The 23,702-nt window shown below is 46.8% G+C and overlaps 4 protein-coding genes across 4 annotated transcripts in view; 2 read left to right on the top strand and 2 right to left on the bottom strand.

The window, feature by feature from the left end:
- The window catches only part of LOC134196120 (uncharacterized), a 2,922-nt gene extending 2,160 nt beyond the window's left edge, over positions 1-762 (bottom strand). Inside the window, exon 1 of the mRNA XM_062665198.1 lies at positions 1-762. This exon is cut by the window's left edge and continues 327 nt beyond it. Within this exon, the coding sequence (XP_062521182.1) occupies positions 1-288 (288 nt within the window). The 5' untranslated portion in view covers positions 289-762.
- A 37-nt stretch (positions 763-799) lies between these two features.
- LOC134196119 (calponin homology domain-containing protein DDB_G0272472-like) lies at positions 800-6,021 on the top strand. The gene is made up of 6 exons (XM_062665197.1): positions 800-1,848; positions 2,903-3,214; positions 4,727-4,828; positions 4,887-4,939; positions 5,001-5,175; positions 5,683-6,021. The coding sequence occupies exons 1-6, from the start codon at positions 856-858 to the stop codon at positions 5,890-5,892; spliced, it is 1,845 nt and encodes a 614-aa protein (XP_062521181.1). The 5' UTR covers positions 800-855; the 3' UTR covers positions 5,893-6,021.
- Positions 6,022-6,674: 653 nt separating this feature from the next.
- Positions 6,675-10,098, bottom strand: LOC134195882 (mitochondrial Rho GTPase 1-A-like). Its single transcript, XM_062664972.1, has 2 exons — positions 9,580-10,098; positions 6,675-8,185 (listed from the first exon to the last, which is right to left on the bottom strand). The coding sequence occupies exons 1-2, from the start codon at positions 9,977-9,979 to the stop codon at positions 6,744-6,746; spliced, it is 1,842 nt and encodes a 613-aa protein (XP_062520956.1). The 5' UTR covers positions 9,980-10,098; the 3' UTR covers positions 6,675-6,743.
- A 168-nt stretch (positions 10,099-10,266) lies between these two features.
- LOC134195881 (death-inducer obliterator 1-like) lies at positions 10,267-23,631 on the top strand. The gene is made up of 16 exons (XM_062664971.1): positions 10,267-11,486; positions 11,867-11,988; positions 12,173-12,504; positions 14,778-14,872; positions 14,961-15,012; positions 15,546-15,780; positions 15,858-15,935; positions 17,399-17,754; positions 17,877-17,993; positions 18,068-18,142; positions 18,204-18,233; positions 18,325-18,635; positions 18,693-18,900; positions 18,969-19,058; positions 21,178-22,009; positions 22,410-23,631. Exons 1-16 carry the CDS (start codon positions 10,495-10,497, stop codon positions 23,495-23,497), a joined length of 5,013 nt encoding a protein of 1,670 aa, XP_062520955.1. The 5' UTR covers positions 10,267-10,494; the 3' UTR covers positions 23,498-23,631.
- The last annotated feature ends 71 nt before the right edge of the window (positions 23,632-23,702 follow it).

The raw sequence follows: 23,702 nt of genomic DNA, 5'->3' as shown, positions 1-23,702 counted from the left end.
ATGAATGTGGATTTTTGGTTGGAGAGCTTGTACTGGTTTTGTAAAATAGTCCCAACAGAAATTGTCCGGTAAGAGTGTTGTGTTTGGCGACACAATGCCCAGAGTGTAGCAATAGGCGGATGCTATGTTTATGGTTCCCGGATGTTCCTTGAGAAGATGCACGAATGCGGGAAGATCGGTTTTGTGTTCGGCCGAAAAGATCATGCGCAGTCGTCTATCCGGTAGAGGCACTTGACAGTATACGATACAGACAGCGACGAGCACAATGAAGACAGAGCATCGTTGCATGTTTGTAAAAACATACGGGAAAACGATAACACATACGGGGAATTAACATGTGATAACAAACCCGGATGTTAACATTGCAAAAACCACGTGCTGATGCACATACACTTGCACACCTGACTCCGTTCACACGCCTGCTCACGCGGAACAACTCGCCGACCTAACCTAATTAACACTAACCTAATTAACCAATTAAACTGGGCCGCTCGACGCTCTACAACAATAAAAATGTAGCAAAAACTAACATATCGAATGGCTTATTGGATGACACTACTTGCCACCCGCGGCGGCTTCCACAAGGATATATGCATGTTGTCGGGACACTCGAACACTCACTCTACACATTAAATAACAACCCTAGGCGCTAGATTCGATCAGCACACGAATTTCATCACTTAACGCGTCATTACAACAATAGAGTACCGACCTTTCGATAGCGTTCGCGTCGATTTTTGTGGTGAGAAAGAGAGTCGTAGCCTTTTAGCACCGCAAATATTTCTGGTACGCGTCCCTGTTGACTTTCGTTGGTTTCCAAACATGTGACATCCGGGGAGTTGTCTGCAGGTCACGATGGCGAACAAGACGAATGTTTTCCAGCTCGTCGCTCGATTCGAGAGGCAGAAATCGGAGACGGACGTCGCTAACAAACAAGCGAGAGAGCGACACAGCTCGAGCTCCAAATCGACGTCTCAGAAGGCGCCAATTTCGTCACGGGCTTTTCAGTCACCGGATAGGCGGTCGACGAAGTCACCAGATGAGAGAAAGCCGGTCGTTGCTCCCAAGTCATCTTCACCGCACTCTTTCACTGATGAGAGAAAATCTGACGTGCTGGAAGAGCAAATAGAGACGCTCAAGAGGCAGAACGAAGCACAAACGAAGGAAATATCACGGTTGAAGAAAGAGGTCGAGCAGCTGGAGGAGAGGAGAGACGGGGAGGAGCACACGCGAGATGATGAGATGCAAGAGTTGCTGGAAGACGTCAAGGTGCTCAAGCGCAAAGCTGCCGAGGTCGAGAGAACGCGTGAGATGCTCGACACGGCCGAAGAGAAAGTCGCAGCGTTGGAGGCGGAAGCGGTCGACTTGCGGTCTCGCACGACGACACAACGCGTGCAAGGGCGTGAAATGGAGGATCTCAAGGAGATGACCGAGAAGGCGAGAAAAGAGGGTCGGAAAGCGGAGCGAGAGGCAAAGGAGGCGAGGGCTGATATCGAGCGACTGCACGAGGAGGTGGAGCGAGAGAAGCGGCGAGCAGTGCGAGAGGCGGAGAGAGCGCGAATTGCGGAAGGAGATCTGGAGGAGACGAGGAAGAGGAATGACGATCTGAAGGCGCAGATTGTGACGCTGCAGAAACAGGCTTCGGATGCTGTGGACGAGTTGAAGGGTTTGAAAGAGAATCTCGGACAGGCGGAACAGAGAGCGCAGAGTGCAAAGGATCAGGTTGGTCGGAAGGAGAAGGACCTGGAGAAGGCGCTGGAGAAAGAGCAGAAGATGAATAAGGGATATCAGGGGCAAGTGAAGGATTTGCAGAAGCAACTGAATGCTGCTGAGAAACGCCTGCAGGAGGTTGGTGCAGCTGTGTGACGTTGTTTGTTTTTTTATTCACTGTTTGTTCATCATCCGTGTTTCAGCTATCTTTTTTCTTTGCTTGCAATTCTGTGCGTTTGTCTGGCTGGCTGGCTGTCTGTCTCTGTCTGTCTGTCTGTATGTCTCTGTCTGTCTGTCTGTATGTCTCTGTCTGTCTGTCTGTCTGTCTGTCTGTTAATGGTAGTATATTTTTATAAATCTACGCTAAAGCATCCACATCATAAACTCAAGGAATGTCCATCGACCACCAAGGCTGCCAACAAAACACCAAACTATCAAGCTAACAACTGCTCAGAATATGAGTCAAACTCTACATGTCTACAACTAGAGAGTCTACTGAGTTTTCTTGCAACCAAGAAGCACTGTCTCCAGAAAACTTTGAAGTCTGCCGTTCTGCCCGTTTTCATTCACATATAGCTCAGACAACTCCTGAAGAAACTGGTGAGTTCGCCACCCCCAATAGATGAAATGCTCAAAGACTAGCAGGGTGCAGTTGGAGATATTGCCAAAGGCTTAAAAATTTTATTGTATTTTAGAATCTTGTGTTGTTCCCTTTTTGATGCAGCAAATCCATCGATCTCAGAGGCTTGAGAGATAATCTCCCCATTCCATGGATGTGCCAAAGACACATTCAACTCAATGTCAGCTCCAGATGTTGCATTAACTACAACAAGGTCAAGACGAGCATTTCAATTGATATAGAGATCACGGGCTCTCTACTGTGAGTCATACTTAAGGCACGTATGCAGTGACACCACACACTAGCTCAAGATTCATATAGGCCCTGCACCTGATTTGCAGGTTTTAAGAGAAGAAATCCTTCCTTGTCAATAAGCCTTACACACTCACACTTCTCAATTCTTCTGTTTGGCTGTTTGTGTGAGTTTGTTGTGTTTGTTTGTTTATTCATTGTTTATTTGTATATCTTTTTGTATGTTGGTTTGCTTGTTTCCTGTCTGTCAGTTACTCACTTTGTTTATTTCTTTGTATATGCATCGTCTACACATCATCAGTTACATTTTAATTTCTGTAGGTGAGTTATTTACGTGAATCTGCAGCAGATAAAGACAAAGATCTTGAAGAGCTCAAACAGAAATTGGACGAAGAGTCAAAAACGAGGAAAGAAGTGGAGGAGGCACGAAAGGCCGATAGACAGAAAACGGCAGAATTAGAAAAGGGGTTAGCACGTCTAAGGGAAAGACTGGATTTGACACGAACAGACCAGGCGGATGCCGAGACGACAGTAGTTGAGAAAGAATTTGAAATGAAAGAATGGGAAGAGAAGCTGAAAGAGAAAGAGAATGAAAATGCGGAACTAAAGAAAAGAATTGAGCAAATGGAAAACGTAATTATGTTTGTTTGTCTGTTTGTTTGTCTGTTTGTTTGTTTGTTTGTCTGTTTGTTTGTCTGTTTGTTTGTCTGTTTGTTTGTCTGTCTGGCTGTCTATTTGTGTGTGTGTGTATCTGTCTGTCTGTTTGTGTGTCTGTGTGTCTGTCGTTTGTGTGTCTGTCTGTTTGTCTGTCAGACTCTCTGTTTGTGTATCTGTCTGTCTGTCTGTTTGTTTGTCTGTTTGTCTCTCTCTGTATGTGGTGTGTGTGTTTGTCAGACTGTCTGGTTTGTCTGTTTGTCTGTTGTGTGTCTGTCTCTTTGTCTGTCTGTTTGTGTGTTTATCTGTCTGTCTCTCTGTCTGTTTGAGTGTGTGTCTGTCTACGCGGATGTGAATGAGCATTATTAGGATAACGAGGTGACGCACAGCTTGTTGTGTTACTTAGTTAGCTGCAAAGATTACCTGACAGTATTTCATTAATATGGGCATTGAGGCTGATGTGCAGTGAGATATGCAACTAAATTAGCCACAGACACACGCCATGATTGAATGGATTGTCAGTAACTCAGACGATCAGATGGATGAATGGCTGACAAGTCATTTGTGTGTCAAATTTATACAGCAGCTTTGCTCTGTATTACTACTTCAGTCAGCGTCAGTGCACACATGATTTGTAGACATTAGTTCAATACAGTAGTTGCTATGTTATCCCATTATGACTTCCACCTGCTTGCGCTTGATTATGATTTTAATTGATATCAATTATTTACTAATACAGCGGACATTAGTGTTTAGACATTAATATTTATTTTGTGAATTGTGTGTGTGTGTGTGTGTTGTCGTCTGTCTGTCTGTCTGTCTGTCTGTGTGTGTGTGTGTTGTTGTTGTCTGTCTGTGTCTGTCTGTCTGTGTGTCTGTGTCTGTCTGTCTGTCTGTCTGTCTGTCTGTCTATGTGTCTGTTTGTGTGTGTTGTCTCTGTCTGTCTGTGTGTATATTCGTGTGTGTGTTGTCGTCTGTCTGTCTGTTCGTGTGTGTGGTGTCTTGTCTGTTTATGTGTGTTTGTTTGTCTGTTCGTGTGTGTTTGTTTGTCTGTTTGTGTGTGTGTGTGTTGTCTGTTTGTGTGTGTGTGTGTGTCTGTCTGTCTGTCTGTCTGTCTGTATGTCTGTCTGTCTCTGTGTCTGTCTGTCTGTGTGTGTCTCTCTGTGTGTGTGTGTGTGTGTTGTGTGTCTGTCCGTGTGTGTTTGTCTGTCTGTTCGTGTGTGTGTGTGTTTGTTTGTTTGTCTGTTCATGTGTCTGTGTTGTGTGTGTGTGTGTGTGTGTGTGTGTGTGTGTGTGTGTGTGTGTGTGTGTGTGTGTGTGTATTGTCATCTATCTGTATATGTCCATGTGTGTGTCTGTCCGTGTGTTTTCTCTGTCTGTCTGTGTGTTTGTCTGGGCGTGTATGTGTGGTTGTGTGTGTTACATGTGACTGATCGTGTCTGTTTGGCATACCAATCGCATATGAGAGACCTCAAAGTACACGTTGTTTAGGATAACACCGGAGACGCTCTCAAGGAGGCACTAGCAAGAGTCTCTGACCTAGAAAAACAACTCGAACAAGAGAAAACCGAACGAGCAAACGACAGACAAACAGTAAAGTCAATCAATCAAGCAGCTGTACAAACATCTAAGCCAATCTCTTGATATGTAGTTTGAGAAAGAAAGGAGAGAGAGGACAAAGTCTCCACTTCCTCCTAAACCAAAGTAAGAAAGATTGCCAAACGTTCTTACAATAGTTTTGTTTTTATGGAGGAATGTTTGGCAGGCCAAAGCCAAGTCCGAGGTCGACTACGAGTAGTGATGAGGAGAATATGAAGTCGCCGAAGAGAAGTGTGGGGAAGAACACAGCTTTGCAGAGCAAACTGTTTGGAAGTGGTGCTGTGCCGTTACCGGGTGTGGCAGCAGCCGTACGGTTGAGGAAAGACGAGAACGTACACGAGGTGAGACGAATGCAGTGTTGGAGGTGCATACGTGTGGGCCTATGCTGCTGTGTTTATGAGTCATGTGGTGTGTGTGTGTGTGTGTGCATGTGCGTGTCTGTCTGTCTGTCTGTCTATCTGTCTGTCTATCTTGTCTGTCTGTCTATGTGTCTGTCAGTCTGTCTATTGTGTTTGTCTGTCTGTCAGTCTGTCTATTCTGTTTGTCTGTCTATTATGCTTGTCTGTCTGCCTGTCTGTTGTGTCTGTTTCTCTGTCTCTGTCTGTCTGTCTCTCCGTCTGTCTCTCTGTCTTTGTATGTCTGTCTGTCTCTGTGTCTGTCTGTCTATTGTGTTTGTCTGTCTGTTGTGTCAGTCTCTGTCTGTCTGTCTGTCTGTCTGTCTGGCCATTGTGTCTGTCAGTCTGTCTATTGTGTTTGTCTGTCTGTCTGTCTGTCTATTGTGTTTGTCTGTCTGTCTGTGTGTTTGTTTGGGCGTGTGTGTCTGATTGTGTATGTTCCTTAATATCTAGGATTCTACTGTCAATGACCCCGAAGTGCTGCCTCGATTAACAAGCAAGTTTGATCGTCCCAAACGTGACGCTCGTGTCCCCTCAAGAGAATTCCGTCAATCACTCATCGTAGAAGCAGAAAAATCCGAATTTTCACTGAGTGGTGAGGTTAACATCACAGAAGTGTTTGAACCCGAAGAAACCAACGGCAACGTATCCGATGGGCAATAGAAACGATTTGATTTTGCATTACCGACTTTGTTTCTACGTTGGTACAGTAGAGTGAAGCTTTCCATATTCGGTAGATGTTCACAAATGAATCAACAATTTGAGTAAGAAAATAGATCATTTATGAAGTCACAGGAACGATGAATGCTGACAGCAGTAAGAAATGAGGGAGCACTTTGAGGCATGTGTGTGTGTGTGTGTGTGTGTGTGTGTGTGTGTGTGTGTGTGTGCGTGTGTGTGTGTGCACGTGTGCCCATGTGTGTGTGTGCACACGTGTGCCCATGTGTGTGTGTGTGCATGTGTCTGTGTGTGTGTGTGTCTGTGTGTGTGTGTGTGTGTGTGTGCATGTGTCTGTGTGTGCGTGTGTGTGTGTCCGTGTGTGTGTGCGTGTGCACGCGTGTGTGGTTGAGATGGTAACACAGACACCAAATGGGAGACCCGTGAAGGTAGTGACTCGGGTGTTGAGACTTTTTTTGACATGCTGTTGTAGTCAACGAGAGGGAGAATCAGGTGAAGACACTTTGTGATATAGTTTAGTGTGTTTGCTATGAGCTGTGTGTCCCATTGGTACTGGAGACGAGTGAGGTTACGAATGGGAGAGAATGGGGAGTAGAGAGGGAGGAGGGTGATGCACGCACGCACACACACACACACACACACACACACACACACACACACACACACACACACACACACACACACACACACACACACACACCACATCCTTCTGTTCAGAGTATAACCATTATTCACACATTGTGTGTGCCCTACACCATCAAATACAGATAATAACATCAAATTTATTGCCTGAAACAAGTCGATACTATACTGTACATACATACAACACAACGGCCTCACGACTGTCTAAAGAATTTCTGGGTGAAAAACACCGCAACGAGACCGACAGCAAAGCTGAGCATCATCTTCAACACAATCCCACCGGCGTCCGACTTCACCAACTGCGGATTCCACGCGGCCTCAATCAAGTCAGAAACAAGAGGCAGACATCCCTCACTCGACAAACCAACCGGTTTGATCACCGGGAGGTCAAGCCGACGAACCAATTCGGCGTCGATCTGGGCAACATCCGGGTTCGTGTCACACACCCACGCAACCATCACTCTCGACGAATCGATTCCGTTCACGACTGCACGAACCGACTCCAACGCGTCGACGTCACATGACTCCATAATGACAAGATTGATATCAACCCATTCCGGAGCGACATCCGATGTGTACAGAATCAGTGATTTACCGGCGTTCGTCACTACGGCGTACTTCATCATGTTGAGAACATCCGACTTGTGCCTGCCGGTTCCCACTCGGTGAAGAAACTTGGTTACCGTCCGGCTAGACTGGCAATACACTGCACAGTGAAATAGCTGTCTCGACGTCACGTGTGCGGGTTCGATCATCTTCACAGCCGACGTCACGCTGTGAGTATCGGCCCCAAACGTGTACCCGTTTTCAGCCAGAAATGTGAAGAAGAGTCGGAGGTCGGTACACGCCTTGAGCGACCAGTAGTTGAGAAATCCGTTCAGCGTGATGTTTCTGTGCGTGTCATACTGCAGAGCGATGGCGTTCTCGTTCCTCCATGCGACACCACACGACGACACCCCACACAGTGTCTCCTCCTCGACTCCTGACAACACACCGTCACCGTCCTTGTCATAGACGATAAACAATTGTGTGAGAAATTCGAACGACTTCAACGTCATCTCGACGACAAACTCTGACGATACATCGAACCGTGGACACACATACTCGGGTTGTAGCTCGAGACTATCGTCATACCCAAATGCTCGAAGGACAGTCCACGTCGTCTCCTGTCGTCCACGCTGAACAAACACTTTGTGAAGGAACACGAATCCATCGACGGACACTCCGTCTTTCGTCAGTCCACCCGAAGATCCACCACGTATAACATCCTTGATGTTCTGTAACGCGTCCGGCTCCAGCTGCGAGTCAAAGCACCGAGACTGGAACACCCTGAGATCGTCATCGGTGAGAAAACCGTCCGCGTTGCTATCGCAGATACGAAAGATCCGGTGAAGAGCGGAGACGCACTTGGGGAGGAGGCATTCGTCGGTCGGCGAGAAGAGCGGAGACGTGGGGTAGAGTACGGCCTTCTGTGCATAGTAGAACATTTCTGAAATGTTCTTGAGCTGCTTGGCTGAGCACTCGATGCACGTCTCGACCTCCTTGTGTTGCTCCATGATCGGCATGACTTGGTCTAGTGAACTGGCGTGTTGGAGGTCGTCCTTGTTGCCGATCAGGATGATCGGTTTTGTGCCACCTGTGTGTGTTATTAATATTAATAAATGATAAAAGTTTAACTGGATTTAGAAGGAGAAGGGATTAAGAGATTTATTATTTTATCAAATATATATATTTATTATTAATTATTTTATTATATTATTTAATTATTATTATTTTGCACACACGCACATGCACACACACACACACACACACACACACACACACACACACACACACACACACACACACACACACACACACACACACACACACACACACACACACACACACACACACACACACACACACACACACACACACACACACACACACACACACACACACACACACACACACACACACACACACACACACACACACACACACACACACACACACACACACACACACACACACACACACACACACACACACACACACACACACACACACACACACACACACACACACACACACACACACACACACACACACACACACACACACACACACACACACACACACACACACACACACACACACACACACACACACACACACACACACACACACACACACACACACACACACACACACACACACACACACACACACACACACACACACACACACACACACACACACACACACACACACACACACACACACACACATGTACACAACACACACACACACACACACACACAACACACACACAATAATTAATAAATAAAATAAATGATATCATTATGTAACTATCATGCGTTAATTATCAATATAACAATTAATGTCACTACTATATTAATTATTAATATAAATAATTAATATTAATTAATATAATATTTTATTGACAACCAGAACGATCGGTTTCATGCCATTTGCACACATAATTAATATTAATAGACAATAAAAGTGTTACTAAATATAGAATTCAAAAGTTGAAAAAACTTTAATTTTATTTAAATTTTTAAATAATGATTCGTTTCAAGTCACATGCACATAATTCTAATATAATAAATACTAATTAATATCAATTAATATCATTGAGTTAATGTGTTAATTATCTATATATTAATTAATGTCACTATAAATTAATTAATTAATTAATTAAAATCAATAAATATAAAATAATTAATTAATTAATTAAGTCAATAAAAAAAATTAAAATAAAAATTAATTAATTAAGTCAATAAAAAATTTAATATAAAAATTAATTAATTAATTAAAGTCAACAAATTATAAAATAAAAATTAATTAATTAGTTAAAATCAATAAATTATAAAATAGAAATTAATTAATTAAAGTCAATAAATTATAAAATAAAAATTAGTTAATTAGCTAAAGTCAATAAATTATAAAATAAAAATTAAGTAATTAATTAAAGTCAATAAATTTTAAAATAAAATTAATTAATTAAGTCATGTTAGTTACCTGTCTGTTGCTTTACAAATGGTAGCCAATGCGTTGAAAGTCGTGTCACAGATTCCCCGGATGTGACGTCATACACTATGCATATGACGTCAGCACGTCGTATCTCGTCCTTCAGGTTGTCGAGCGTCTGTTCGCTCGACGAATAATCGACGATGTACGTCGGTACTTTCTCTGGCGTCACTTCGGCGGGAATCGTGATCTCCTCGGAGCGGGCGGGAACTATATCCGGGAATTCTTCACTCACAAGAGACAAAATGAGCGATGTCTTGCCCGTTTTTGCATCTCCAACAACAAGGATTCGTACTTTCCGGTCGTTGGTCATTTCATGTAAGCTCAGAACTGACCTACGAATACGGGTGTGGCAATTGCCCGGATAATTTCCCGGATAAGCGACACGCATGCGCACGTTAGACCAGGCAGTTTAGGAAATTTTATGTACAGCAAGTAGTTTAATTAAATCAATTTTAGAAACACTAAATTTATATAAAAACTGAAATTAGTGTTTCATAATAAATAATTTTGTTTTTAGAAATGAGTTGATAAAAGTTATTATGATGAATACGGGAGCCTGAAACACCAATTGCCCGGATTCTTATGCGCACGTTAATTAATCGAGCCGGTTAGAAAGATTTCGTTTAATTTTTAGAATTTCAAAAAATACAAAACAAATAAACAATAAATCAAAATTGGTTAATTTTGTGTAGTTTTTTAGATACTATTATAATAAATTAATATTTTTACATATTATCCGGGAGCTTGTCTGGAACTAGAAGACCCGTATTGTCTAACTCCACGTTCAACATGGCGCCTCACGGGAACAACGTCTTGTAACGTCGCAACGTGCCTTCGAGTCAGGAAGAAACCGTACTCCCATTACCAAACTCTTACCGTCCGACCTCTCGAGACGCCGAGAAAATGTCAGCGCGGACGTGGCGGAACGATTCGATTCTCTCACACCTCGACGCCTCTTCGAGCGACCACATGGCCACAACGACAAACCTACGCGGCGAGACAATGCGTGGAAACGCGACGCGCAACGTGATAGGCGATGCCGTCGCTCGTGAGTCGCTCACGCCGGAAGAAGTTGTAGAGAACATGACGGAAGAACAAGTTAGGGAGCTCGCCGAGGCTTTGCAGGGCGAGCTGGGCGCAAAGGCGGTTGTTTCTCAGGGGGGTGCCTTTGTGTCTGGTCATATGGTGAAGGAGGAAGGAGGAGATGAAATCGAGGGATTGAGTTTGAGTGACCAGGATGGGCAGAGGTGGATTAAGGAGGTTCTTGGCGCCGGGGAGACGTTGCTAGTGGCACCTGGTGAGGAGGACGGACAGACTGAGTTGTTTGTTCGACCGGAAGATAAATACAGAGTGAATGAGTTGAAGTTGAAGATGCAGCGTGGAGAGCATCCCGAATTTATATCAACGACGGCTGATAAGAAGCTGCTCTCACTCGAACACGATTACTGTTTGAAGGGCAAGACGGAGCAGAGCGAGATGAAAGTCACTGAAGTGAGGAGGGTTTTGAGGAGCTCAACGAGGCCGAGTCAGTTGACACATGCGTTTGGGGAGACGATCGACATGCTGAGTTTTGGAGCAGAAGACGAAGACGTTGATGTTGAGACGGATATCCCGGATGATCAAATTAAGGAAATCTCGACTGTCGAATTTGATTTGCTAACAAAGAGAGCGAAAGCGAAGGAAGAGGCCGATGAGTTAGAGAAACGACAAAGTGTGAGAATTGCTAGAAAACGGCAGCAGAACTTGCCAGATCTGGACAGCAACGATGATGAGGAGACTGAGGAGGAAGAAGTAGATGAACAGGATGACAGTGATGATGAGGAAGAGGAGGATGACGATGAAGATGATGATCCTCATAGACTGTACTGTGTCTGCAAGGAAAGACACGATGACAGGTGTGTGTGTGTGTGTGTGTGTGTGTGTGTGTGTGTGTGTGTGTGTGTGTGTCACTGTGTGTGTGTGTGTGTGTGTGTGTGTGTCACTGTGTGTGTGTGTGTGTGTGTCACTGTGTGTGTGTGTGTGTGTCACTGTGTGTGTGTGTGTGAGTGTGTGTCGCTGTGTGTGTGTGTGTGTGAGTGTGTGTCGCTGTGTGTGTGTGTGTGTCACTGTGTGTGTGTGTGTCACTGTGTGTGTGTGTGTGTCACTGTGTGTGTGTGTGTGTGTGTGTGTGTGTGTGTGTGTGTGTGTGTGTGTGTGTGTCACTGTGTGTGTGTGTGTGTTGCTGTGTGTATGGTCATTCTTCTTCTTGTCTCATATTTCTCTTTGTGCATTTCAGATTTATGATATGTTGTGATCGATGCAACGATTGGTTCCACGGTGACTGTGTAGGCATTACAGTGGAAGCAGGAATGGAAATGGACGCAAACGAAGAAGACTACATTTGTCCCGTCTGTTCAGGTAAATCAAGACATTCACATGAACGCAAACATAACAGAACATGTAACCAACAGCAAATAGAACTGGCGGATCACGTGACTTGAGTTGGTGAAATCACATAATCTGAATTGGTGGCGACTATTATGTCCTCATGTCTGTTATGTCATCATGGCCCATTGCTTACGTGTTGTATTGATGTTTTTAGGACAAGACATTAACGCATTTTTGAAGTCCAAATCAAAGTCAGATCCATCACTCGATAAGAGGCGAGAATCGAAGGCATCCGAAAAGGTTTCACCTAAAACGAAGACATTGAGGCAACGTGATGATGCCGTACAAGATACCGTGCAATTAGAAATGAGCAACGAACGAGCCCTGAAGAGATCACGATTGAGACAAGATGAGGGGAAGATTACGTTGGCAAGTTACAATGAAGATCACGATTGGGTGCCCGATGAGGGAGATGGAATAGTGGAGAAGGTGGAAGGGAGTAGCAGCAGTAGGGAGAGGAAAGAGTCGTTCAGTCAAGCTGCTAAGGTTTAGTACAAACACAAATAGTTGATATGTTGATTACGATGGATTGGGAGATGGACAGACAAATTACTGACAGTTGGACAGACAGATGGACAGACAGACAGTTGGACAGATGGACAGACAGTTGGACAGACAGACAGTTGGGCAGACAGATAGACAGTTGGACAGACAGACGGACAGTTGGGCAGACAGATAGACAGTTGGACAGACAGATAATTGGGCAGACAGACAGTTGGACAGACAGACAGCCTGCTGGACAGACACAGACAAACAAACAGACAGACAGTTGGACAGACAGACAGATTGTTGGACATAGCCTCGTCCCCAGGCATTCGCCTCGCTCCTCCATGCAACGCTTGCACGTCACATGACGAGGCTGTCGGAGCGAGGAGAATGCCTGGTATCTTCCGAGCACGACGTTGGGGCTCCTTTTAATTCGATTATGTAAAGATATAATCCGATCCTAATGAGTCAAAAACATCACATGAGGACTACACTGTAACGTCACTTGCATAGAATGACCGCCGACAAGAATGAGGTGTAGAAATCTAGAAGATCCTAACCATGCATGTTTGCTGCAATTCCGAGTTAATAGACTGTAATAGTCAGGGGCAAAGTAAAGTTTAGTTGATCTAACCCTTCGATATGTCATGATGTGCGATGACCATGGCACGTTTGGCTGCTGCGAGATCCGTGTTGCAAAACATGTTCAATCTCACCGAATTTACTCCTACACTAGCCAAAAACAAGGCTTATCTCCCCGAAAGAACAACAACACATCTTCAAGCTTTAGCAAAAATGGCTTCAAAGTAACAGACGCCTTCGTTTGTCAACGGTGCTTAGCTGCTGTCGCAGAAGCGACTTCATAGCAAGATCATGGCAAAGCTGCCTGTCACGCAAGTTAATTAATTTGCATGCTTCTCACGAGACTGTTGTCTAGATCACACGCATCAATTACGGGGTAAAATTGGTAGCGAATGAGATTTGTGCATCTTTTAATTACATTACATAATGGAATCAAAAGGGGGCCCCACGTCATCATGACGTGCTCAGAAGATACCATGCGTTCTCCTCGCTCCAAAAGCCTAGTCATGTGATGCGCAAGTGCTGCACGGAGGAGCGAGGCAAACACCTGGGGACGAGGCTATGTTGGACAGACAGACAGACAGACAAACAGACAGACAGTTGGACAGACAGACAGACAGTTGGACAGACGGTTGGACAGACAGATAGTCAGACAGTTGGACAGAGAGACAAACAGTTGGGCAGACAGACAGACAGTTGGACAGACTGACAGGCAGACAAACAGACAGACTGTTGGACAAACAGACCAACACAGCTGGACAGACAGACAAACAGTTGGGCAGACAGACAGACAGTTGGACAGACAGACAGACTGTTGGACAGACTGACAAACAGACAGACACTTGGACAGACAGACAGACAGTTGGACAGACAGACGGGCAGACAGACAGACTGTTGGACAGACGGACAGACTGTTGGACAGACGGACAGACTGTTGGACAGACAGGCAAACAGTTGGGCAGACAGACAGACAGTTGGAGGGACAGACTGACAGACAGACAGACAGTTGGACAGACAGACAAACAGTTGGGCATACAGACAGACAGACAGTTGGACAGACAGACGGGTAGACAAACAGACAGACTGTTGGACAGACAGACCGACAGTTGGACAGACGGACAGACAGACAGACAGTTGGACAGACAGACGGGCAGACAAACAGACAGACTGTTGAACAGACAGACCAACAGATGGACAGACTGTTGGACAGACAAACAGTTGGGCAGACAGTTGGACAGACAGTGGGACAGACTGTTGGACAGACAGGCAGACAGACAGATATAATTTATTCTCATACAGATTCTACTTGTACATATGCTAGGATTTTTAAAATACAAATCAGTTCTTGCAAACAAAAAGTCATTAACAGACAGACGGGCAGACAAACAGAAGACAAACGGACTGATGGATGGATGGATGGATTGGGTTCAATGTTACACATCCAAATTACATAATTGCATTCCGAACAACTCCGGTGCGGTACATACCAGTTCCATTCTACATGTTTCCATATGTAGAACTGGCGTTCCCAACCGCGCACAGTAACCATCATAGACTTACTATCTTCACGACCGGAAAAGTGGTCTAGAAGACGCTGGTCTATGTACATCCAATAGCACTAAATCACACGCTCAATGTCGTACTGCACCCAGTGAGTCGTATGATCTCTGAGCTGCTCGTTTGCTTCGTAGAGAATCGTGCTGAAAGGAGAGCAATGTGCTGCTTCTGGTTGTAAGAAGCACGTGTTGCCGGGCACCGCCTATTGTGGTGAGGAGTGTGTTGCAAGGTAAGGTCAATGTGTGGGAGGATGTGTTATTGGTGTGATCTGATGTTGGTTGGTTGGTTGGTTGGTTGATGAGCGGGTGTCGTTGTAGGTATGCTGAGGAGGCCTTGAGGGATTTGGATCGTATTACTGAAGAGGAATCGGTGAGACTGTTAGTGTTGCCTTGGCTTGCTTGTTTGTTTGTTGGATGGGTTGTTTGTTGTTGTTGTCTGTGACATGTGTTTGCTTGTATGTTTGTTGTGTATTTCTTTGTCTTTGTCTAGTTGGTTTGTCTATTTGTGTGTTTGTTTGTTTGTTTACCTATCATTTTGTTGTCAGTCTGTTTGTTTGTCTGTCTGGGTTTGAACTTGTTTGTTTATGTGTTGGACTGTTTGTTGTCTGTCTGTCTGTTTCTTTGCTGTTTGTTTGTGTATCTATCTATGCCTGTCTGTCTCTGTCTGTCTGTTGTCTGTCTGTCTGTTTGTCTGTCTGTTTGTCTGTCTGTTTGTCTGTTGGCTGGCTGGCTGGCTGGCTGGCTGGCTGTCTCTCCATCTCTTTGCGTATCTGTCTATTTGTTTGTCTCTGGTTGTTTATCTGTTTGTCTATCTGTCTGTGATTTCTTTCCTAAATCAAATCTCATTTTTACCCAACCTCCCACCTTCCCTCTTTTCCCTCACTAACAATCTCTCCTTTATAGCATTCCAAGAAAACCTCCACCTTCCTCCAACCAACCGGCACAAACGAGCTCCCAGCATCAGCCAGCAGCACTCGAACAGACTCTCGCTCAGCTGCCGGTCGCATACCCGTCGTCGACCGCAGCACGGGCCGCATAGTGGCGGGCGTGGCCGCCCCGAGACGCGAGAAGTTAGCCATCTGGCTCGTCGACCATCCAACCTACGAAGTGTTGATGAAACCATTGCCGACAGCGAAAGGCACGCTAGATCAGTCACAACTCATTAGGCACATGTTGTCGTGTTGTCATGTTGTGAAGTATTCTATGGGCTTGTAGGCGTCTATAGCGCGTTACCCTCTGGCTCGCCGGTCAAGAAAGAAGCGCCAAAGGAGGAGACGCAGTCGCGTGCAGCAGGTAGACATGCACTCGTGCGTCGTGCATTTTCATCTCTTTCTGTTTCGCCTTTATTTGTGGGCAGTTCGTCACCTTTGCATAAACACACACACACACACACACACACACACACACACACACACACACACACACACACACACACACCTATATACACTATAAATAAAGATTGCACCTTGTCCTGTAGACATTTACATACAATACATACAAGCATATAGGCATGCACACAGACACATGATTACTGATGCCTTCTGTTCACGGAATCACCGTTCTTGAAGCACAGTCGTGACGTCACCATCTCCTTGAGTGGGTTGAAGCCTCGGCGCCAAATCTTTACTTGCTTGGTGCCCAAGACCAGCCTCTGGTGGCACCATAGCGCCAGTTGGACTGTAGTGCGTATGTCACGACGCATTTAGGCGCGAACTGAGCCTTGGTGGACGGATGGGGATGCAATTAATTGAGTTGGCGGGGAATGAAGCATTCGGGGTGGCCGATTGTGCAGAGACTGGACGTCAAGAATGAGAGTTTGTATGAAAGAAATGCGGAGCAAGTTCCAGTGGCGTCGCTGTCTATTGGCTTGTGGTCCACTGGAGGCCATGGGTTTCCAATAGTGAGTGTGGCCTTCTTAGGTCTCATAAATGTTAGATCGGCCTCGCTCCAGCCACGCCACTGCAACGAGTTGAACCCCATGTGGTGAAGTGTGTGCACCATCCGACTCTCTGTTCTTCCGTTTTGAAATTATGCGCGAGATAGAGTGTGTAGCAGTCCGAGTAATGATGCGCATGCATCCATGCATGAACTGTTTGTGACCTCACACTTTGGGCAGTTTTCAACCGGGGTGTTTATACACATGCATGCAGGTGTCTGCCTGCTGTATGTTTGCGCTGTAAGCCTCTGCAAACATGTCACAATGAGCCTGCACACTATAGTCACTCAAAAATGCCTTCAACCTAACAAACCTGTATAGTATATTATGTTGTGCGCAAAGCGCAGATTTGGACAAGCGATGAATTACCCCGGCACAATCCATGGATTGCTGTACAAACCATGCACATCTAAAACCCTAACACTAACCTTGGACTCTAGCCCTAACACTAACCTATAACCCTACCTCTAGCCCTGGACTCTAACCTGTAACCCTAAACCTAACTCTAACCCTCAAATCACCCGGAAAGACTAGAAATCCACGGTTTTTCCATATCCACCCTTTGCGTACAACATGTACACATGCATCCATGTCATAAGTCTGAGCTGTCAGCCTCTACAAGCATATCACACTATGCCTGCATCCTACTGTCACTCAAAAATGCCTTCAACTTAACAAATCACTACATGTTTCGATCCACACTTTCCATCACACAATATAGACGAACTGTTGTTGGGCATGACGATTCCTGAACTTTATTTTACATTCCAATCATCTCATTTGGTTCCAACTCTCTCTCTCGTGTGTTTCTCGTTTACAGCAGCCGAGAATCGGGCGGGGAGCGGCTCGAATGAAGGAGAGAAGGAAAGGAAAAGCGCGACCGACAAGGAACGCAAAACGAGTTCGAGCAACAAGAAACATTCACAGCAGCAGCCTCCGACGAAACCCTCCGGAATGGACGTCAAGCTTGTCCGCAACAACGTCGCTCGCTCTCTCAAAGACATTCTCTGGCAACGCTGCGAGGACTCTCGCGAGTTTGCCCTCGACGAGGCGCAAGTGCAGCGTTTGGCGAAGAAAATCGAGCGCCAACTGTATCTCCTCCACGACGGCACGGGCCAGAAGTACAAGGCGAAGTACCGGACGCTCATGTTCAATCTGAAAGACCAGAGAAATAGAGTGAGTCATCACTGGACGGTTGACAGTGTAAAGAAATCACTAGCGGATGTAGTTTGTGTAGTGGGTCGCATGCGTTGCCTGCTTTGTCGGGTTTGGTTTATAAGAGTCGCTCTTAAATTCAGGTCTTGTATAAGAATGTGCTGTCTGGTACGCTGGCGCCCTCCAGTCTGGTGCGTCTGTCGTCGGACGAACTCGCGTCTCAAGAGCTGGCCAAATGGCGTAAGGAAGAGAACAAGAAGGTATCATACCCGTTGGATGATTGTTGTGGTGTGAGGTGGTCGTGGAAGGCTTACGAGCGTGGGAATGTGTGCAGGCGATTGAATTGATCAAGGCTGTTGAGATTCAGGAGGCGGCGAGAAAGACAAACGTGACAAAACTGACACACAAAGTATTATTAACGAGTAGTATTTGACGTCACTTTTTGGTGTCAATGTGTTGTGTGTACGCAGGGCGAGATCGAGATACCGGAAATAAAGGAGGTTAGACACACAATAGATAGATATATTTATACAGGAAATATTGATATCAACTGTGGTGTTGTGTTTGTTTGTTTTTATTGTCGGTGGGTAGGGCTCCGATGCGACGAGTCTATTGGACATGCTGGCGGTCGACACAACCGACCAGCATCACAACCACGTGTTCAGTGTCAACTGCAAGATATGCTCGGGCAAGCAGGACCAACAACAGCAGCAGCAGCAGCAACAGGATGCCGCAAAGGAAGAGGCGGTGGACGACGTCGAAGAAAGGCGGAACGATAATCAAACGGATAAGAAACGCGCCAAGCCGACCAGGAAGGCGAAAACGAGCAAAGCAGCGAAGTTCTCAGCTGTCGACTCGAATATCGAAAAAATTAGCGAGAAAACAGGGAAAAGTGATGAAAGGCAAGTAGCATTACAAAATGGCGATACTTTGCTGGATGCTGTTTTTTTTTGTTTTAGTTTGACGGATGAGGGAATTGGTTTGAAGGAGGACGGTGTGCCGCAGGAGTCGCATTTTGAACTTCTCGGCGTCGACATGCAGGAAGACGTACTCCCTCTTGTTCCGTCTCCGGGTTGGAAGGGCTCCGTGAGCTTTCCTTCGGTCGCCAAGTTCCTTGCGACCGCCTATCCGGTATCCGGGCCACTGGAGAGCGACCAACTTGCTCACGTGCGTAGAGAGGAGTGCATGGATGTCGATGGGTGATCATTGCGGGTTATGATTAGTCTCCGTTTTAGGTATTGCCCAATACGTGTCACGTACAAGGACGCATCGCTCACGATCAGGTGCAGGACTACATCGAGCAACTCAAAGTTTCGGTCACCAAGGTAGCGATTTATTTATCAAATAATCGTATGCGGATCCAGGCGGGGCCACTGGGGGCACGTTCCCCCCATTTGGGGAAACTTTCTTCTATAAAGGGGAAGTCCAACAAAAATGAACTTACCTTGTATGAGTAGATCTTACCAAGGCAAATCGATCGGTATAAGTTACTCCGTTATCTTCGCTTTTGTATACGAGAACGAGCGATGTTTCTGTGATGTGCAACGCCCACGCGCCTGCTCCGCACTTCGTGGTCGATTAAGCTCCGCGCACTGCGAATGAATAAATGCGTTTACGGATGACTGCTACGGATATATCGAGATTGCCGAATGTGAATGCGAAGATATTATGAAGATCTGCCTTCTTGCCGTCAGTGGTTCCTCTCTAAAGTAAAATGGTGTCGGTAGAGCTGTTTTCCCGCCAGACTTTAAAGCAGAATTCCTCAATACCACGGTTTACCTAGAGAACGCGCTTGTGCTTGAGTATTTGTTTATCCTTGTTCTTTAATATCCGAAGAGAAACGTTCAGTGCGCCGTCTGGCGTGCAACAGAGGATGATTCTATTTTTACATCCGGGATTGTAACCTACCAATCAGCGGCAAAAGAAAGCGAGCAGACCGGATGTGAAAATAGGAACATTCTCTGTAGCACATGCCAGACGGCGCGCTGGACGTTTCTCTTCGGATATCAAGAGAACAAGGATAAACAAATACTCAGCACAAGCGCGTTCTCTAGGTAAGCCGTGGTATTGAGGAATTTTGCTTCAAAGTCTGGCGGGAAAACAGCTCTACCGACACCATTTTACTTTAGAGAGGAACCACTGACGGCAAGGAGGCAGATCTTCATAATATCTTCGCATTCACATTCGGCAATCTCGATATATCCGTAGCAGTCATCCGTAAACGCATTGATTCGTTCGCAGTGGGCGGAGCTTAATCGACCAGGAAGCGCTGAGCAGGCGCGTGGGCGTTGCACATCACATTAACATCGCTCGTTCTCGTATACAAAAGCGAAGATAACGGAGTAACTTATACTGATCGATTTGTCTTTGTAAGATCTACTCATACAAGTTAAGTTCATTTCTTGTTCGACTTTCCCTCTAAGTGAATTGATCTATCATAGAAATTGGTACGTACTTTAGTAACCCTATGACTACTATACCCTTAGCCCGGATATCCGGGTCTCGGGTAATAAACTAGAAGGCTACGTTTTCAAATCTGAGCCTAAAGGGTCCTAGACTCGACCCAGTCTCGCTCCGCCCTTGTCAGTTCCCGGATTGTCAACCCTCGGCTGGTTTCAGGCCGCCCAATGAATGACGTCACTAAACGCTGTAGAAAGGTAGGTAGGTAGACGGGTAGGTAGTCTTTTTATGCCTGGTAACCGCCTTTGCTGTGGTTGCAAAGGGACGCACAAACACTTCACATATCGCCAGGAGAACGCTCCTATCGCTTTCCGCGCATATACTCGCATTGATATCTATGAGTTAGCGAGACTTAATTAAGAACGTGAGTTTTGTCTTTTGTTGGACGATCTGGACGTCGTTTGCGCTTTGAGTTTGGCTCCGACAGCTTTCGAATTCAATGCAAATGGGTCTAGATAAGAAACGGCTGAGACGCAGTTCATGCGTTGAAATGTAATGCGTGCATGCCTTGACAATGTACGGGACCGTTGGCTGCTTGGTTTACATCTTGCATAAATTATCGGCTCCCAGTAGCCGTTTATTGAAACAATATACGTCTGATAGACTCCGCGTCTGATAAAGATCGGTAACAAGGTGCAATAATGGCGAACACTTAGTGACGTCGGTGGGCGGTCCTGAAACCAGTCTCTCTTTCTCTGCCGAGGATTGACAATCCGGGGAATGAAGAGGGCGGAGTGCGACTGGGTCGAGCCAATCACAAAACATCTTGACTTATTACCGTGGATCTAAAATACCTGCAAGTGCGCATGCTCACCGTACAAGCAGACTTCCTGTTTTAGAACACACTCGGTTTCGTGCCCTCCTAGCAATCCTGAATCCGCTACTGAAATTCCCGGATACATACTAATTGTATACTCCTACATTTACCGTCCGGGTTCTGTCACTATGATATGATTTTGCTCTAATCCGATTTTCTCCCCCCAGGACGTTTGTGTCATTCGACTCGAGGCCGCGTCGAACGAGGAACGATCCGGCTACGTCGACCTCTACAACTACATGCTGGGGAAGAAACGCTACGTCGTCGTCGGCACGTTCAACATGCATCACGTCAAAGACATGTACCTCATGCCACTCCCGGAGAACGAATCGCTGCCGTCCTACCTCCTTCCTCTCAAAGGCCGCGGCTTACCGGAAAAACAGAGCAATATGATCGTTGCACTGGTCGTCAAACACCGCGGGAAATCAAAGCGGCAACCAGGGGGGCGACCCTCTGTCTCTGGTGAGCCTCCGATCAAGAAGACTGATGAACGTCCGCACGGTGTCAAGAGACACTCCCGCAGCGACGCGCCGATAAATCTCGCCAAAAAGGGACTCTTTCATTACAAGGCGTCGTCGACTGCTCCGTCCAAGTCGCTCCAACGGTCGTCGCCGGAGAAGTTTTCGCCGCTTCAGTCGCGACGAGACGACGACGCCAAGCCGTCGGTGGCCGTCTCCAGTATTTTGTCACTGGCGAAGGCTCAGGCGGAGAAACCGGATGGAAGTCCTCGCTTGGTGTCGAGTAGCTCGTCGGGCATTCCGTTATTGGGGGAACAAATACCGTTGCTGGGAGAGCCGGCGGCTAAGCCGTTGGGGGCAACGGAAGGGCCCCCGTTGGGGGCAACGGAAGGGCCCCCGCCGGGGGCAACGGAAGGGCCCCCGTCGGGGTCGACGGTGGCTTCGACGGTGTCGTTTGGCTCGCAAACTGTGGGTGTGACCGACGACGTGTCGTCGTCTCTGCTGCGAGCGGTCAAGTCGATGTCGTCTGACACACTACAGAGTGAGTTGAGTGTAGAAATCGTTGCATGGTCGCGCTCATGCATGGGCTTTGTTGCTATTTTGTTTTGAGTTAATTACTACACGCGCATGCGCAGTGCCGTAGCCAGAAGGGTGTTTAGGGTGCTCGAGCACCCCCGTGCTTTCTTGCTGGATCACTGGTGGGAATTGTTCCGTCGTCACTGCAGAGTTCAAAGTTATACCAGAGCTGACACAGGCAGTCCGTACTCCAAGGCAGGTATGCGGGTACACCGCAATTAGCTTGACTTTCTTTACATGCCAGCAACACTTCGTGTCAAGTGAAATGTATATAATATATCGTTTATGTTGAGGACCTCTTGATTTGCAATCCTGGCTTCGCCACTGCGCATGCGCACAAACTTGACCAACTTTTTCTCTTGCAGATATTGCTCACGTCGTCGGTTTGATCAAGCAGACGTCGCAGGACACGCAAGCGCAGTCGTCTCCGTCACTCCAGCCTTCCTACAGATCGCTGAAACCACCCCACACCTTCACAACCGTCCAATCTCCGCTTCAGCAGCCCGTCGGCGTCCCTTTGTCGGTGTCGGCGCCGCCACAGTCGACTAGCGACGCTCCTAGTCGTGCGAGTCGTTGGGACGTAAAAGGTCAAGTGAAAGATGGCGAGAAAGAGGAGCCGTCCACGAGTAACCGCCAAGGCCAGAAGTCGCGCATGCCCAAGGAGCTGCAAGAGTACATCGCAGCGACGAGACGAGAGCTACAAGAGAGTGCGGAGAAGTTGGAAAAGAACATGGAGATGAAGGGGATTCCGTTGGGCTACCAGTCGGCCGTGAAGGCGCTGGAAGAGAGGCAAAAGCAGGAAGCGAAACAGAACCGGGAAGAGATGACGGTAGACGAGAAAGGGCGTGTCGTCGACAGCGGTCAGATGGAAGCACGGCGCATGCTCCAGATGAAGCCGAGAGGAGAGGAAAGGATGGACGCAGCGGGAAGCGGAGGAAGACAACAAGAGGACGAGAGTTATGAGAGACGAGAACGCGAGCGAATGCGTATGCAACACTTCGAGAGCCAACGAAACAACCAGACACAGCGGGAGATGGACAGTGCGGTCTCCATGCGTCCGGCGGACGACAACCCGGTTCGGACCGACCCTCCAATGCATCACTTTCGGCAAGGGGAACCTCAGGGGGACCCTCGAGGGGATCCTCGCAACTCGCACTTTGCGTCGGACGCGTGGCCGGCGCAGGCGCGGTACGACGACCCGTGGGCATACCGCAACGACTACCGGCCGGCTGTACACAGGGCGCACCCCGAGGCGCGATGGGACGACGCTATGAGGTACCCGGATGAGCGCCGATATTATGACGACCACGATCACCGTAGAATGCCAGAATACGAGCGGATGAGACCGCATTATTACGACCCTCGGGAGCAGCAACCTTATGGAGCGCCGCCGAGACATGCACGGTATGATGACTATGATGATAGATATGACGGTAGAGCGCGCTATCCATAGCTGCATGTGGACACGTTTTTACTTGTTGAGTTCACGTTCATGTTTGAAGTAAATAGCCTGATGTGACATTCTTCTGTTCCTGCGTTGAAATGGAATAGGAATTTTCGCTGACAACTTAATTAAAGGGTTTCTGATGGGCACTTAGTGTGTGCGCGCGTTAAGGTATCTGTGGTCCCGGATAATTAGGGCAACATGGTACCCCGGA

The sequence above is a fragment of the Corticium candelabrum genome, chromosome 20 (assembly GCF_963422355.1).
Source record: "Corticium candelabrum chromosome 20, ooCorCand1.1, whole genome shotgun sequence".
NCBI lineage: Eukaryota > Metazoa > Porifera > Homoscleromorpha > Homosclerophorida > Plakinidae > Corticium > Corticium candelabrum.
This window is presented reverse-complemented; position numbering and strand designations above follow the sequence as displayed.

Bases quoted from the DNA above. Each gene is read 5' to 3' on its own strand.
- LOC134196119 (XM_062665197.1), top strand. From the start codon at position 856: ATGGCGAACAAGACGAATGTTTTCCAGCTCGTCGCTCGATTCGAGAGG. The intron at 1,849-2,902 runs GTTGGTGCAGCT...TAATTTCTGTAG, and splicing joins CTGAGAAACGCCTGCAGGAG to GTGAGTTATTTACGTGAATC. The intron at 5,176-5,682 runs GTGAGACGAATG...CTTAATATCTAG, and splicing joins AAGACGAGAACGTACACGAG to GATTCTACTGTCAATGACCC.
- LOC134195882 (XM_062664972.1), bottom strand. From the start codon at position 9,979: ATGCGTGTCGCTTATCCGGGAAATTATCCGGGCAATTGCCACACCCGT. The intron at 8,186-9,579 runs GTAACTAACATG...TAACACACACAG, and splicing joins ATTTGTAAAGCAACAGACAG to GTGGCACAAAACCGATCATC.
- LOC134195881 (XM_062664971.1), top strand. From the start codon at position 10,495: ATGTCAGCGCGGACGTGGCGGAACGATTCGATTCTCTCACACCTCGAC. The intron at 14,873-14,960 runs GTAAGGTCAATG...GTGTCGTTGTAG, and splicing joins GGTGAGGAGTGTGTTGCAAG to GTATGCTGAGGAGGCCTTGA. The intron at 17,994-18,067 runs GTATCATACCCG...GAATGTGTGCAG, and splicing joins GTAAGGAAGAGAACAAGAAG to GCGATTGAATTGATCAAGGC.